Source organism: Vidua macroura, chromosome 14 (assembly GCF_024509145.1).
Source record: "Vidua macroura isolate BioBank_ID:100142 chromosome 14, ASM2450914v1, whole genome shotgun sequence".
Taxonomy (NCBI): domain Eukaryota; kingdom Metazoa; phylum Chordata; class Aves; order Passeriformes; family Viduidae; genus Vidua; species Vidua macroura.
In genome coordinates, this window is record NC_071584.1 from 2,774,508 (window position 1) to 2,789,139 (window position 14,632).

At 49.9% G+C, this 14,632-nt stretch overlaps 1 protein-coding gene across 1 annotated transcript; it reads right to left on the reverse strand.

Moving 5' to 3' along the window:
• Window positions 1-1,042: 1,042 nt before the first annotated feature.
• On the reverse strand, window positions 1,043-12,389 carry FGF16 (fibroblast growth factor 16). The gene is made up of 3 exons (XM_053989936.1): window positions 12,051-12,389; window positions 5,658-5,761; window positions 1,043-2,060 (listed from the first exon to the last, which is right to left on the reverse strand). The coding sequence occupies exons 1-3, from the start codon at window positions 12,325-12,327 to the stop codon at window positions 1,815-1,817; spliced, it is 627 nt and encodes a 208-aa protein (XP_053845911.1). The 5' UTR covers window positions 12,328-12,389; the 3' UTR covers window positions 1,043-1,814.
• Window positions 12,390-14,632: the final 2,243 nt, after the last annotated feature.

Here is a 14,632-nt window from a genome sequence, read left to right on the forward strand (position 1 = left end):
AGTGAAAATGTCCTGGGAATTCACAGGCTGAAGATGAAGGAGCTGAAGGTGTTACCATGACTGTTCTGCAAGGAGGAGGTTAAGAAACAACACTGGACAAAGCAGTTGTGGTAAGGAAAAGCCAGAGCCACCACAGCTGTAGTTGTTCAGGTTTTTGCACACTCCAGAGAATCCTGTTTGCTGTCAGCCTCTCCTCGTGCTGCAAAGTGCCTGTGCCTCTGCAACCACACACTCCTGCTCCCACCGTGTGCTGAAATCCCTCTCTGCCGATCACAGGGGACAAGACATGAGCTGGCACAATTGCTGGAAGCTTTCCCTGCGGGTCTGTGACATCCCAAGCAGGCAGCAAAGGGCAGACGTGGCACAAGTGTCACTTGAGGGCCTGTGCTGACAGAGCCAAGCCTCCCCCACGAGTGTCCCTGGCCTGGTCTGATGTAGGAGGGCTGTGCTCCCTGGCACTGTTGGGCACCAGCTGGGAATACGGGACTCGCTCAGGGCTGCCAAATGTCATCAGGTTTGCTGAGCCCAGGCGGAAGCGGAGGAAAGGTGACAGGACTGTGGGACCAGGCAGCTTCTGCAGAGGAAAATGCCACACAGCCATGAACATCCAGGCACTGCCTGCATCTGGGGATGACCCTCATCCATGGTAATTGCCTAAAAGTGAGGGGGTTTAGAATTGCTGTTGCTGCTTTCTATTTCTCCATGGATTTTTCATGGTGCTGCAGGTAAACCTCATGCAAGATGTGCTGGTTTTATTGCAGGACTGATGGGTCCACCCAAAACACAGCAGATGCTCCAAATGTTTGTCCTCTTGGTTTTGAGCAGGACGGTAAATCCACGGGGGCACCTCATGCCCCACGGAGACTGAGCTGGTGCTTCCCAGACCTGTGATTTGATGTCATCTTCCTGCAGGAGTCTGGGGCTTAGGTAATTGATCTTTACTGCACAAAGCCCTTTCAGAGGTGGATTTATTGTTCATGTTGCTGGGGAAATACCAGATTAGTTGTTGAAGAGTGCCAAAAAAAAAAGGGCTAGCAAGAAATCTGTAATATAAAGACAATTTTATTGCCGATAAGCTCTTAAAACTCATTTTTTTTTCCTGTTTCAGTAGGACCTTATTCTTCCTGATGAAAATCCGGTCATAGCATCTCTCATTAAAAATAAAATTATTTTGAAATAAATAAATATATAAAATAAATATCATATACATTTTATAAATAGTTTTGTCCTTATGCACAGTATCCATGCTTACATCTGAATAATGTTCCTTGCCCCATTCCCACCCCAACAGCAGGAAGAACCCCACAAATCAGGACCAGTCCATGGAGCATCATCCATGTAGCAAACTCCCAGGCTGCTTAAGCAGGGCACCACTCAAAGGCTTTTCCTTAGCAGGGAACTATCCCAGCTCAGCAGCAGCATCTGCAGCAGTTCTGTGGTCTTTGTTTTCTTCTCTTCTCTTCATTTTTAGTTTGTTTTGGGGCCTTATTTTCCCCAGTGATCATTTGCTCACCTGCTCATTCCTTTAAGCAATCGTAACATTGAATATTCAGCCTCTCTTGTAGCAACCGGGTAACAAAAGTGAACGAAAATGGAAGATTAAATGTAGGGTTCCCTCCCTTCCCCTACCCCCGCCCCATAAATAACCCAGGTTCGATATACACTGGAAACAAGGAGGAACAGCAGTGTCTGAATTCAATGTAAGTGCTTCCCTAGGTCATCTACTCTTACAGGAATGATGGAATGACTATTAATAGAGTGCTCTGGGAAAAAGCTTGGGAGCCCAAGTATGTACACTGACACCGCAGGAACCATCACCTGTAGTGGAAGAGGTCTCTGTACATGGCAGGGATTTTGGCAGGGTCCACAGGCCGGGGTAAGAAGTGGGTAAATTTCTGGTGTCTCTTAGTCCTGTACCCCTCGCGGGGGGAGCCGTCCTTGTTGAGGGCCACGTAGTACTGGCGCTCCGAGTCGGGGTGCTTGTACAGGGTCGAGGCGTACGTGTTGTACCAGTTCTCCTCAAACTGCTCGCGGAAAACGCACTCCCGGGTGAGCTTCTTCTGCCGTGGGCAGCGCAGCAGGGGAACAAAGAGACACTCGTGTCAAAAAGGTAAAAGAGAAAACATTGTCACCATTCCTTACTTTGCTTTTCTAGCATTTCTCCAGCTGCTTTCTCCTGGCTCCCCTGAGGATAAAGACTGTGCTGCTGGGGATGCTTCCGCTGTATGAGAACTGGAAATGGGCATAAGTCAAGACCCAAGGACCTCTGGAGTTGGAGGAGGAAGGGGACAAAAGCAGGAGAAGGTGGGTGTGGATTTTGCAAAGGTGCTCCAGGAATACATCAGACAGGCACACAACAAAGCTCCAAACCTGTCCAGGTGTGAATTTGAGCTTGCTGGGGTGGTCGTGCCACCAGGCAGGGACACGTCCCCCTGTAGCAGCCCCCTCCAAGGTACCACACACCCCAAATCCCCTCTTTTGGGTGAGAGAAGCAGCAGGCAGCACATCTGAAGGAGCAAGCACTGCTTTGGAAGTTCAGGGCACAGAGTTGGATGCACTGAGATGGGAATGAAAGCATGGCTCAGGATTTCTCCTCCTGGAGTGGCAGTGAGCTGTGATGGGAGGCTGTAACAAGACCCAGAGGGATGTGGGATGTCAGACCCCAGGGAAGATTTAGGTTGATGATAGGTGATGTGATGAGGGTGTGCAGCTGGTGCATCCCACGCTGGTGTGGGGGGACAGATGGCACTGATGTCACCACAGACAGAGCCAGCCTTCCCATCCAGCCCTTACGGCTGGGGGCTCTTGGCAGTGGCTGTTTGATGATGGACTTTTCATTCATGTCCAGTGTTCCTTCCCTCTCCCTACATCTCCATGTGTCAGCTACAGGGATATGCCTGGCTGCAGTGGGGAGCAAGGCTGTCCCTCTGCCCCACAAGGACACATGTAGCTTTGCCAGCTCTGCTGCGCTGTCACCGAGGGTCCAGCCACCCCATCCCATCCCACAAGGGTACTGCCAGGGTGACTGGGAGCCCTTTCAGCTGAAAGGCAGTCTGCAAATGTAGAAGGCTCTAATATTACAGCCACTGTCCCTCCACTGTAAACTATCTGGGCAGGGAATGTGTCCCCTCTGTGGCACACTGAGTACTCAGTAAATGTTACTGCCTGCAGTAGATGTGTTTTGTAACACAATCCAGGAGCTCACCTGTGCTCAGAACCTGTTTTCAATGTTCTACTGCTAATTAAATAAAGCCTGAGGTGAGTTGTGAGCCCTCCAAAAGTCCTAGGCCACAGCCTTGGCCATCTGAGACCCACAGAACTGCAGGCTTCTCTTCCCAGCTCTGTCAATAAATACAGGCTGGGTTTTTTCCCTCTTCTCAGATGCCATCTACTTGGAATATGTTGGAACCTGATGACTGGCTGAACTCTGGCTGTTGCTTTGCCCCCATTCCCCCGTGCTACACTGGGCAGTTTGGAGTACAGTGCTTGTGGAAAATGTTTGGCGAGTCTGGGGTGATTCTGCAAGATGTGATTTATTCCTTTCCAAGCCCCGGGATGTCCCCACTGAACCTGACACCACACAGGCAGCAGGCAAGGTGCTGCCCATGACTTTTGCTGCCCTAAGTGTTAGTGGCATTTCTGAAATCCTTTGGGAGCTTTACAGAAATGCTGGCACGAGGTCAACAGGAACAGGCGGAAAAGCTCTGTGTCCTGAGGGGACTCTGCGTGTCGCTGTGGGGATGGCTGGCCCTGGCTGCATCAACACAGGCATCAGGTAAAATTGGCACAGAGGGAAATAATAAACTTGCTGAAAATTTAAAAATACTGCTGTACTGTGATCTCCCAAAATACCATTGTAATGCTAATGCTGTTGTCAGGCGCTGTTTTATGGACCTTTAATTAAGAATACTGTAGTGGCTTTTGAGTTCCAAAAGCCATCATTGTACAACCCACGTGGCCCAGATTTTAAAACTCCGGGGTAATTTGGGGACCTGGCTCGTGACGCCGGAAGTTTGGATCAGCCTTTTGAGTGTGTCCCTGCAGCGTCCTGCCTGGTGCACAAGATCCCAGAACGGTTTGGGTTGGAAACAACCCTAAAGATCACCTCATTACAGACCCCTGCCATGGGCAGGGACAGCTCCCACGACTGTCTTCAGGTCAATTCTGTTTCCAGATTCAGTGCTGTAAAATGTTACCCTATTTTTGTTTCTGTGTTGTAACATGAACATGGGATCTAGAATTTAATTAACCCATCATGAAACTCGATTCACAATCAGAGCTGCAGGGTTTGAAGGCAAAGAGGGGGAGTATACAAGGGCTCATGTTCTCCAGCAGGCACGAGTGAAAGCTGAAACTCCAGGAGCTGCTCGGCAGCCTTTAGAATTTGACAGGAGAGGTGCTGCTCCAGCTCTGCTTTACGAAGTGTGCTTCAGGAGATTTTGTATTTTATGGAATCCTGGTGATTTTTCTTTTTTCTGTTTTGCACATTTTTAATTTAACCACTGTTTCTGCATTTAACTGCTGTGCAGGGCAGAAGCTGTTACAGAAATGAGATGGGAAAAGAACAGTTATTGGTGCATGCAGTATTTGATGATCAGAGAATCACCGAGTGGTTTGGGTTGGAAGGGACCTTAAAGCTCATCCCTGCCCTGGGCAAAGACACCTTCCACTATCCCCCATTGCTCCAAGCCCCATCCAGCCTGGCCTTGGACACTTGCTGGGATGGGGCAGTCACAGCTTCTCTGGACAACTATCTCATATAAACATCAGCAGCTGTGTCTTAAATGGTGGAAGGGTCTGTGGTAGTCTCAGGTGGAAGTGGGACAGGGAAAAATGAGCTGAACTCATGGTTTACTGTTTGCCAAACAAAGGTTTTCTTACAGCTTCTGTGTATGCAGAGTACATGAGTTTTAACTTGTACAATGAGGCTTATCTGATGGTGAGAGGAAGTGCTGCCTTCTGCTTTGGTTTAAAACTGGTTTATTTTATTTCATTTTATTTTTAATGTGATCAACCCTTAATTGAGCTAAATAATTAGGAATTGAGCTAAATTAACCTGTAGGAAGCACCTCTGCCCACCTGTTAAGACCTGGCATTTTGACTGTAAGTCATAACAATTAATGAGTTTACACTTGGGGTTTTTAGTCAAAACATGGAAAATTTTAGCCTGAAAAGGGGACTTCTAGGAAATCATGAACAGCAGCCCTAAACTCCTAAAAGGAGTTACAGAGAATTTTACAGCAACACTCAGTCCACAACTTCAGTTTCTCTTGGTTAAACAGCCATAACACAAAGATAAGACCTGCAGATAGGTGCAGACCTGACCACAAGGAGAATACAACTGATGTGTTACTCAGGCTGGGAAAACACATAAACAGTTCCTGGCTTTATGCTAAATGTCCCCCTTCCTTTACCTGGCCATTGCCACACCATTTGTGAAAGGCAAAACCTCAGTGGGATGTCTGGGGGCTGGGCACCACTGTGGGTTCCCACAGCAGGAGTGAATCCTCCTTCAAAACCCAATTTCCTATCTAACACTTATGTTCAAACAGCAGTGGCATCAAGGGTAGGATGGAGATCACTGGCACCACAAGGACATGGAGGGCCTGTGACAGAGCAGCTTGTGACAGGCTGCAATCAGCCCAGCCTGAACTTACCGACCCATAGAGCTCGCCTCTCTCATTCATGCCGAGGTAGAGTCCGGAGTCCACCCCACGGATGCTCACCAGCCCCACTGCCAGGCTAATAAACTCCAAAATCCCTAAAAAAGAAAAAAACCTGCAAATCATACAGAGGGAAAAAACAATGCCCAGCTCCAGCAACAAAAACAAACTGGCCATTCCCAGTAACAATACAGTTCTTAACTCTATAGTCCCATCTGTGCGCAATCTTCTGATTTTCAGTCTGGGCTTCTCCCCAGCATTGTGAATTTGAGTTGCCCAAGAGGGATTGTCTTTGCTAATGAGAAAAGCTTTGCAAGGTTTTGTTGGTTTGGGTTTGGATTTTTTTCATAATTATCACCAAGAAGACAGATGTAGAAACTTGGGCCTGGACACTAGCAATGTCAGAAGGCTGTTACCATGCTACATTTTATTCTTCACCAAAACAAATGCCGTTTTGTCTTCTAGAATAAGATGATAGTCCTACAGGTTTTAAAGTCATGGGTACAGTAAAAAGAAGTGAAAAGCACTAGAAGAGATGTCTGTGAGGACTATCTTCATCCTGGCACTCCAGTGCCATACTTGCCAACCCAAAATGTATATGCAAGCCATAGGGATAAAATCCAGCTTCAAAGCACACAGGTAAAAATCCATCTTCCTCTGCAGCCTTCGGAGCCATGGCACTGCCAGTCCTTTCTCTGTCACCTCCTGCCACTGTTACTGCCAGAACCCCTTCCTGCCCACTATGTCCTGCTGCCTGTCCCAGCCTCCTGCCAGCCTCTTCCCAGTCCAGCAGCATCTGTCCCAGCCATCCCCAGCCCTGCAACAGCAACTGTTTTACCCATGGGCTGCAGCCTGCTATGATGGTAGCAGCCTCATTTCCTCTGGAAAGAAACAGCAGGGTCTGGCTGCTGCACCCCCACAGCTGCAGCTGTTTCAATGGGGAAAGACTTGTAACAGGAGAACCTTTGGTGAAGTGCTTAAAAACAAACAGCCCCTACCCAACACCACAAGTGGTGGGGACCTTCAGTCTTCCCAGCAAGACTGCCTGAAGGCAGTGGTGGGACTCTGTTATTATGGATTTCACACACTACCTATGTAGTTTTGCCAGTGTCCAGTGCAGGATTAATTAGCTGGGAGGCAGAAGGAAGAGGGTTTTCCTCATCTCATCTGATGACTGCATGTCTCCATTGACTGGAGGAGAAAGTTGCTCTAACCTTTAGCGTGGCTCCAGCTCTCCTAATATAGCTCCCAAAACATCTAGCCCTGAGCAATTGATGCTCCTATCAGGTTACCTCCCAGAGCTCCTCTTAAAATATTACCTTGGTTTTAAGTATTGCCTTGTCACCACGTGACAAGTGGCCACCTGAGCCAGCTGACTTCAGTGGCAGCCACAGCTCTGGGTCACCCCACAGCCTGGGGCATGGATGTGACAACTCTCAGATGACACTGCATCACTGCCTAAATACAGGACATCCCAGACGGCGACGGACACCCCTGACCCACTTTGTGCAGTGCAGACTCATTGTCAGGTGCTGGCAGCTAAGCCAGCTGCAGGAATTCCTGCCTACCCTCAGACCTTCTTTCCTCCTTTCCCCCTGCCTGCTCTGGGGTTTGTGCATCTAATCCAGCCCTCCCTGAAACCAGTGGGTGCTAGAGGACATGAAATATGGACTTGGGAGTGGCAATGCCTAGAGGCAAACGGGGAAGCAAACACCACAAAACACACTTTATGGATGGGAGCAGACATTTAACAGGCAGAAATATACCCAGCTACACATCCTGGCCTGGGGACACATCCTGCCTGCAGAAACATCAGGAACAGACAGCTTAGGCAAGGAAGGCAGCCTTTCCAAGCCAGACAGGCACAGACCCTGGCTCTGCTCTTCTCGGTTCTTGTTGTGGTTTCTTAGCTGAAAAGAATCGCAAACAGGGAGGAGAGAGGTGGAGGATGAGGGGTGGTTTCCTCCCTTCACTACCCACCAGTTCTGACATGAGGGAGTTACTGAACTGAGTGCTTTTTCCCATCTGCAGACCAGAAATTAGCACAGCCACTCTTGAAAAGAAGGGAGTGAGGAAAGATGGACAACTACAGGGAGCGTAAGAAGTAAATCAGGAGTACACCCAGGAATGGGGAAGTCTTTCCCAGGCTGGAGACCAAGGAATATTCAAGTGAAACATATCAAGTAACTGGAGAATGGTAGATGGACCTTCCTGCAGGCAGGAAAGTAGGGGATAGGGATATACAGGAAGGGATATACCTTCCTGTAGGTATAGACACAGTCCTCAGCATCAGCACTTTTTTTGTCTCCTGTCACTTCTGAGAAGCAGGAAAATGTTGCTGGTTCCACTGAGAAACTGAAGGATGTCTAAGGCAGGGGAACTCACATCTTTTCTTGAGTATGCCCACACGCATGCTCTGTATGAGGCACATCAGTCCAGGTCTCCAAAGACCTGTGAAGGACCAAGCCAGGAGCAGCATCAGCATCTTCCTTCTCTGAGCAATGAGACATCCCTCACCTGGTGCAGGTTGGGTAGATATGGGTTTTGCAAATGAAATTTCTTCCAAGACGTGCCCATGACAATCTCTTCTGACAACATCCCTTGTAGTATTCCTCTTTTCTGATCTCTGAGTGGCACTTGGAGACACGCATGGAAGATGACTATGTTGAAAGAGCATTAAGAACGTAACTTGAGCCCACAAAAGTCAGGAGACAGAGTGAAGGCTGAAAATATGTGGGCGGATATCCATCCTGTCCTTAACTCACTCCAATTCTAGACAAAATTGCAGCTTCGTACATCTGATCTCCAGCAGCACAGGGAGTGGCCACTGGGGCCAGCTCAAGAATTCTCTTTCCAATTGTAGCGGTGTGTTTTTGTGGTAGACCATGCTTTTGTTTTTTTCTTTTGCTTTCTTTTTTTCTTTCCCCCAGGACTTGCCTCTTTTTTTTCCTCACTTTGATTATTCATTCTCTTTGTTCCTTGAGTCTTTCCAGATAAGACTTGGAGAGATTTGATTAAGACTCTGACTGGATTCATTTACCACTAAAGCACTGAATAATCTCCTGAGCTTTGCCATGGCCAGACCCACACACTTTCGCCTTACTCTAAACCATCCCTCAAAGAAAAATTCAGCTCCCTGCACCTGTCTCTTCTTACATGACTGTATTCAGGAGCTGGGGTACAGAAACATCAGATGTTGTATTAATGGCTACAAACCTAAAGCTTCGGCTAAAAACCTCAACAACTGTTCAGCAACAGGTGCACTGTGGTCCGAATGCCAGAATTACAGCCAAACTTTCTCTGGAGGTCTCAGCAGCTTCTCTAGGAGTCTGTGTAACATATCCATGAGCAGGTTTGTACCCCAGAAGAGCTTTGTTTTCTGCCTTTATTCATCTGCAGTGCAACCTCAAGGCCTCTTTCTCTCCTCCACTGCAGTAAGTAGCACCGTTGGGTTCAGTTCTTCAATGCTGCTGTAAAAGAGGCAGAAAAGGAGCAGTTCTTCCTGGCAGGGATTTTCCTGGCAAATTTCTCTCAGTTTCATTCTGAGAAGGATTGTCATTGGGGCGTTAATGTCAGTCCAGACACCGTCCAGATTTTGATTGTCCTTTATTTCTTTGTAGAGGAAGGTTCTGAGCAGATGTGGTGAGAAAGATACATTCTGGAAAACACTTTATTCTTTTGGGGGTGACCTTGCCAGAGCTGCCAGTTCAGAGACTGAATCTGGGCACTTCTGTAGTGTGAGAATGAGCTTTTTTCCAAGAAACCTAGAGGGCTTTTCCACAATTTGCATTAAAGCTCCTCTAGGAAAAATAAGTTGCACTCCATTGTTCTTGCAAGAATCTGTGTTTTTAGAAGCATAAAATATCACATTCCAGAAGACAGGTGTGATTTAGGAAAGCTCCAGTCCTTGACAGATAAGAGGCAGTAGTTCCTGTGATTGCTCAGGCAGTGTGGGTGGATGACACCAGTACCTCCCATGTCCTACAGTCACACCCCCAAATGCTGTGGTACAAAAGAATCTTTTCTTTTAACCCTCACTGTTGGGACCTTGGGACTCCGTTCTGCATCAGCAGGGCTTTGGCTATTTTCCTCTCTGGAAGATGTGGATGTCTTGCACATCTGGTAGCTTTTGGGATGGCTGCACATGGGAGGGTGCAGATACTGCCTGTCTATTCCTGAATCCCTTCCAAATTAAGCGACGGGGATGCCAAGTCCAGTTCTACCCTACATCCCACCTGCAGCTGGACACGTGCCTGGGCTGTGGCATCGCAGCCATCCATGGAGCACCTTAATTATCTGCTCATGTTACCAGCGAGCACCTTCCAGCCACGTGGGCTTGATCCTGGATTTCTAAGTATTTCTCCAGGTGCTTCAAGATTTAAGGCAGCTTTAAAGTGCTTCGCTGAACCCCTCATCTACCTCTGCATCCCTTGCCATAGCTTTGGAGTCCCAAGAATCACTCAGGCTGCCTATTCCTGTTATAAGTTACTTCTTTCTGACTGATGCATGCAAAATTTAGGAATGCATCGATACATGACATCCTAATATGAACCATACCAGTAACATTGGAATTTAAATATTCATGGCTACTGAACGCAGATGGTGAATACTGTGTGCCAATACGTTATTGCTTTGAGTCTCTGCTGAAGCAAGGCTTAGTCCAACTTGATCTGAACGCAAGGATTCCAGCCTAATCCTTTGGGGCTTTGTCTTGCAATTACAACAAATAACTATTTATTTTACACCGCCTCTGGGAAAACCCTGAAGCAGAAAACTACAATATCTGAAGTCTGGTCTAGTTTACGGAGCTGGATGCGGACTGCTAAAACACTTAGGGAATGCCAATGTTTCGATTTATTGAAATCACTGTGTGACTTAAACTTCAGTGTGCAAAATCCAAGAAAAGTTTTAGCATTTCTAACATGTTTTTTCCAAGTTGAAAAATATACTTGTTTTACTCAATCTTTATAAAAAATGGACCTGAAACAAATGCTGGAAACTGGCATTTGAAACTGGCTGTTTAGTTCTACAAAGGTAAGGAAAAAGGACTGATAGACTAGAAACACTACGTGGCAGCTTGAACTAAAACCAACCAGATGCAATGGGTTTGCTTTCAACTCTTTGAATGTGGAAACCCATTGCGTATTACAGCACAAAAGGTTAAAAGATGGGTGTTTTCAGGAGGTAATTAAAGAACACTCGCCCCACGAACATATTAGTGCCTTACTCTGACCCGCAGGTTATGACTTTCTTGTTGATTTAGGCAGGGACATGCCATGCACACACCTGGTGTTTATGGAAAGATAAGCTTCCCCAATTGTTCCAAAAACCTGCCTTACACCTCCAACAATAGCAGCGGCAGCACTTCCAGGAGTATCAGAACTGACTGGTTGCAAACAAGTAAAGGCAAAAAAAGAATTGCTTTCACCGAGGAGTTAAATCACTTGAAAACTATAAAAAGTCTTGCGAGCACGTCTTGCAACCTGTTGACAACACAGCTGAGATCACTGGCATGGGACTTGTTGATAGCTTATACAGACACCTGTACTAGATGCTGGAGTAGCGGGAATTTTTCTTAATGTGCTTAAACTGACTGTACTCTTTTGCCTGTGGCTTGGGATGCATTTTTTGAAGATTACATATAGTCTCATTAGAGGTCACTGCTCTTGTATGCCACTGATACAGGCACTGCAGTCTTCCAGCTGTATCCTGGTCAGCAAGGTAGATCCACGGTACTCTGCCTATTGTTCCATCTTCTTTCTTCCGAGGTCCCCTAAGTGTTTTTCCCTCTTCAGCTTCCCCCTTTCCTTTCCAACAGCCTTCCCAAACCCAGCTCCTGACACTCCTCCAGCCAACAGATCCCTGCCCGCTTTGGGGAGACGCTCTTCTAATCAAAGTCATGCATGTAAAAGAAAGCAGCTCACAAATATCTACAGATGCCAGAAAGGAGGAGTTAAAAAAAAAAAAAAAAAAAAAAAAAAAGAAAAAAAAAGAAAAAAAAAAGAAACAGCTTAAAAAAGCAAGGAATTTCTTTTTCCAACCTAGGAATTTCCAAGAAATTCCAACGAGGAACGTCTCTGTTTTGCCTCCCTCACCACCAACTTCAGAGGCAGAGCTAAAGCTGGTCACCATCCTCTTTTTTTTCTTTATTTAATTTTTTTTTTTACTTTTTCTTTTTTTCCCCCTTGCAAAGGCATGTTTTAGTGCACCTGCAGAAAGGCTGAGCGCCGGGAGAGTAGGAAATTGGAAATAAAAACTCCCGCATTGCTGGGGAGTGAGAGCATTTGTTTAGGAGGCCAATTATATCCATCCCGGGATGATTTATATTAGCGGGGTAATTAGTTGTGCGCGCGGGGCACCTGCTCGGGCACCCCCCCGGCCCCTTACCGAAGCGGCTGTGGTCCTGCCGGGTGCCCTGCACCGTGCCGTTGGGGAAGATCTCCAGGTGGAAGCCGGTGCGGCAGTAGAGCTGCCGCCGCCGCAGGATGCCCTTGAGGTGAGCGAAGTCGGTGGGGGAGCCCCGCTGCAGCCGCCCCTCGATCTGCCCCAGGCGCTCGTTGAGGAAGCCGGGGGAGTCGGCGAGGGGCAGCCCGGCGCCCAGCGCAGGGGGAAAGCCGTGCAGGTCGGGGTCCAGCGCGCCCAGGAAGCCACCCACCTCGGCCATGGGCGCGGAGCGGAGCGGCCCCGGGGGCGCGGGCAGAGCGGCCGCTCAGAGCATGGGCTGCGGCCGCCCGGCCCCGCGCTGCCGGCCCCGGCCCGGCCCCGCGCCGCCCGCGCCTCCCATCGCTGGATCCAGTGTCCCGCCGTCGGATGCGAACTGCACTTTATATACGTACACACTCCCCTTACATTGACATATTGGATATTTAAATGCAAGCCACACCTCACTGGCATCCCCTTTGGCTATTGCTTCCCTCCCCCCCCCCCCCCCCCCCGCCATTCTCTGATGCATTTGGCTTTTTTTTTTTTCCTTTAAAAAAAAGAGGCCCGCTTCACTCCCTCTTTTATTATGAAAAAAATGGCAGGAAAAAGCTACACATCGCAGTGAGGCGTAACAGCTCTTGGCAGGTCCCCACCAGCCGACGATGAAATCATGGAGCCCCCGCACGCACCCGCTCCCGCACCGCCGGCAGCCCCGGCCCCGCTCCCGGCCCCGCAGCCGCGACCCCAGACCCCGCACGGGCCGGGGTGCGGTCCGGGTGGGTCGGTGGCCCCGGAGCTGTCGGAAGCCCCAGGTCCGTCGGTGCCGCCACTGCCTCAGCCCCGAGCGTGACCCCCACCCACCACCCCCCGGAACCTACACGGTGGAAAAAAACAACACTTGAGGAGAGGGTCGAGTCGCGTTTTTCAGCCGAATGTGTAAAAACGGAATGCGATCTTTCTGAAAGGCGATCCCGTGGGCTGTACGGCCGGGTTACAGCCACCGGGAGGAGAGGGAGAGCGAGCGGCACTGCCCGGCCCGCCGCGGGCTCCCTCCCCACCTTCCCCATGTTGGAAACAGGTGTTTCCGCGCTCTCCCGGCCCGCCGACACCGTATCTGTGCCGGCAGCTGCGGCCGCGCTGCAGACAGACGGAGACGGGCGGAGCGGGGGAACCGGCGGGAAGCGGGCACAGACGGACCGGGAGGGACCGAGGGCAGGGAGCGCCCCCGCCCTGCCCGGCAGGCGGCGCTGCTGCTCGCGCCGCGCCGCCCCGGGGCGCTGGGCCCATCGCGGGTGCTGAGGGGGCCCAGATGGGCCCGGGACTGGGTTGTCGTGTCCCTGGAGCGGGGTGTCACCCGTGCCCTCTGCCCTGCCCCGCCAGGGGACAGAGACCCCACAAACAAACAACCAGAAGCACCCAAAACTGCTCCCAAGCTACCAGTCTGCTCTGTTGCAGCGGCTCCCCCGGGTGGCATCAGCGTGCAGAGCTGTGCATCGGTGATGTCCACCTCAGCGGGTCTCCCCCACGGGGTGTCCCCACCGTGGGGTCTCTTCCCGAGCGGGTATCCTCTCAGAAGGTCCCTCCCCTCAGCGAGTCCCCCCATAGTGGGTATTCCCTCAGCGGGTTTGTCCCCTTATCTGGTCTCTTACTTCAGCAGATCTCTCTGCAGCGTCTCTCCTCTTAGTGAGTCTCTTCCCCCAGCAAGTCTTCTCTCACAAGTTCTCTTCTCTCAGTAGGTCTCTCCTCAGCAAGTCTACCACATGGCGGAAGAGAACTCAGTAGGTTGTCACTGGAGAAATTCTCCCTTCCAGTGGATTTTCCTTCAGGGGGTTTCCACCTCAGTGGGTCTATCCCCTCATCAGGTCTCTTCCCTCAGAAAGTCTATCCCATGGGAGATCTCAGCCCTCAGCAGGTCTTTCCTCTTGGAGAGTGTGTGCCCTACTGTGGCTATGCTCTCAGTGGGTTCCCACCATAGTGGGTCTCTCTCCCTCAGAGAGTATCTTCCCTGCTGTGGATTCTCCCTTAGAGGGTCCCCGCCATGGCAGGTCTTCCCTCAGCGCGTCTCTCCCCTCAGAAATGGTCTCCACTGCAGTGTGTTCCCCCCATTTTGAGTCTCCCCTCAGTTCATCTCTTTCCTCAGCAAGTCTATCCCATGGGGGTCTCCCCTCAATGGGTGTCTCCCCACTGAGTGTATCTCCCTCACAATGGATTCCTGCTCAGGGGGTTCCTGCCACAGCAAGTCTCTCCCCTCAGAGAGTGTCTCCCACACCGTGGGATGCGGATGCGGGTTCTCACCATCGTGGGTCTCCCCTTAGAGTGTCTCTCTCCTTAGCAGGTCTCTTCCTCAGCAAGTCTATCCCATGGTGAGTCTCCCCTCAGACTGTGTCTCCCCCGCAGTAGATTCCCCCTCAGAGTGTTTCCACCATGGTGGGGCTCCTCTCAGCGTGTCTCTCCCCCTCAGTTGGGTTCCTGCCATGGTGGGTCTTTCCCCCTCAGTTGGGTTCCCGCCATTGTGGGTCTCCCCTCAGCAGGTCTCTTCCCCTCAG

What these genes read in the sequence shown, in the direction of transcription:
- FGF16 (XM_053989936.1), bottom strand. Translation starts at nt 12,327, where the DNA reads ATGGCCGAGGTGGGTGGCTTCCTGGGCGCGCTGGACCCCGACCTGCAC. An exon ending in GCAGGACCACAGCCGCTTCG is followed by an intron (nt 5,762 to 12,050) that starts GTAAGGGGCCGG and finishes TTTCTTTTTTAG; the next exon opens with GGATTTTGGAGTTTATTAGC. An exon ending in GAGGCGAGCTCTATGGGTCG is followed by an intron (nt 2,061 to 5,657) that starts GTAAGTTCAGGC and finishes TGCCCACGGCAG; the next exon opens with AAGAAGCTCACCCGGGAGTG.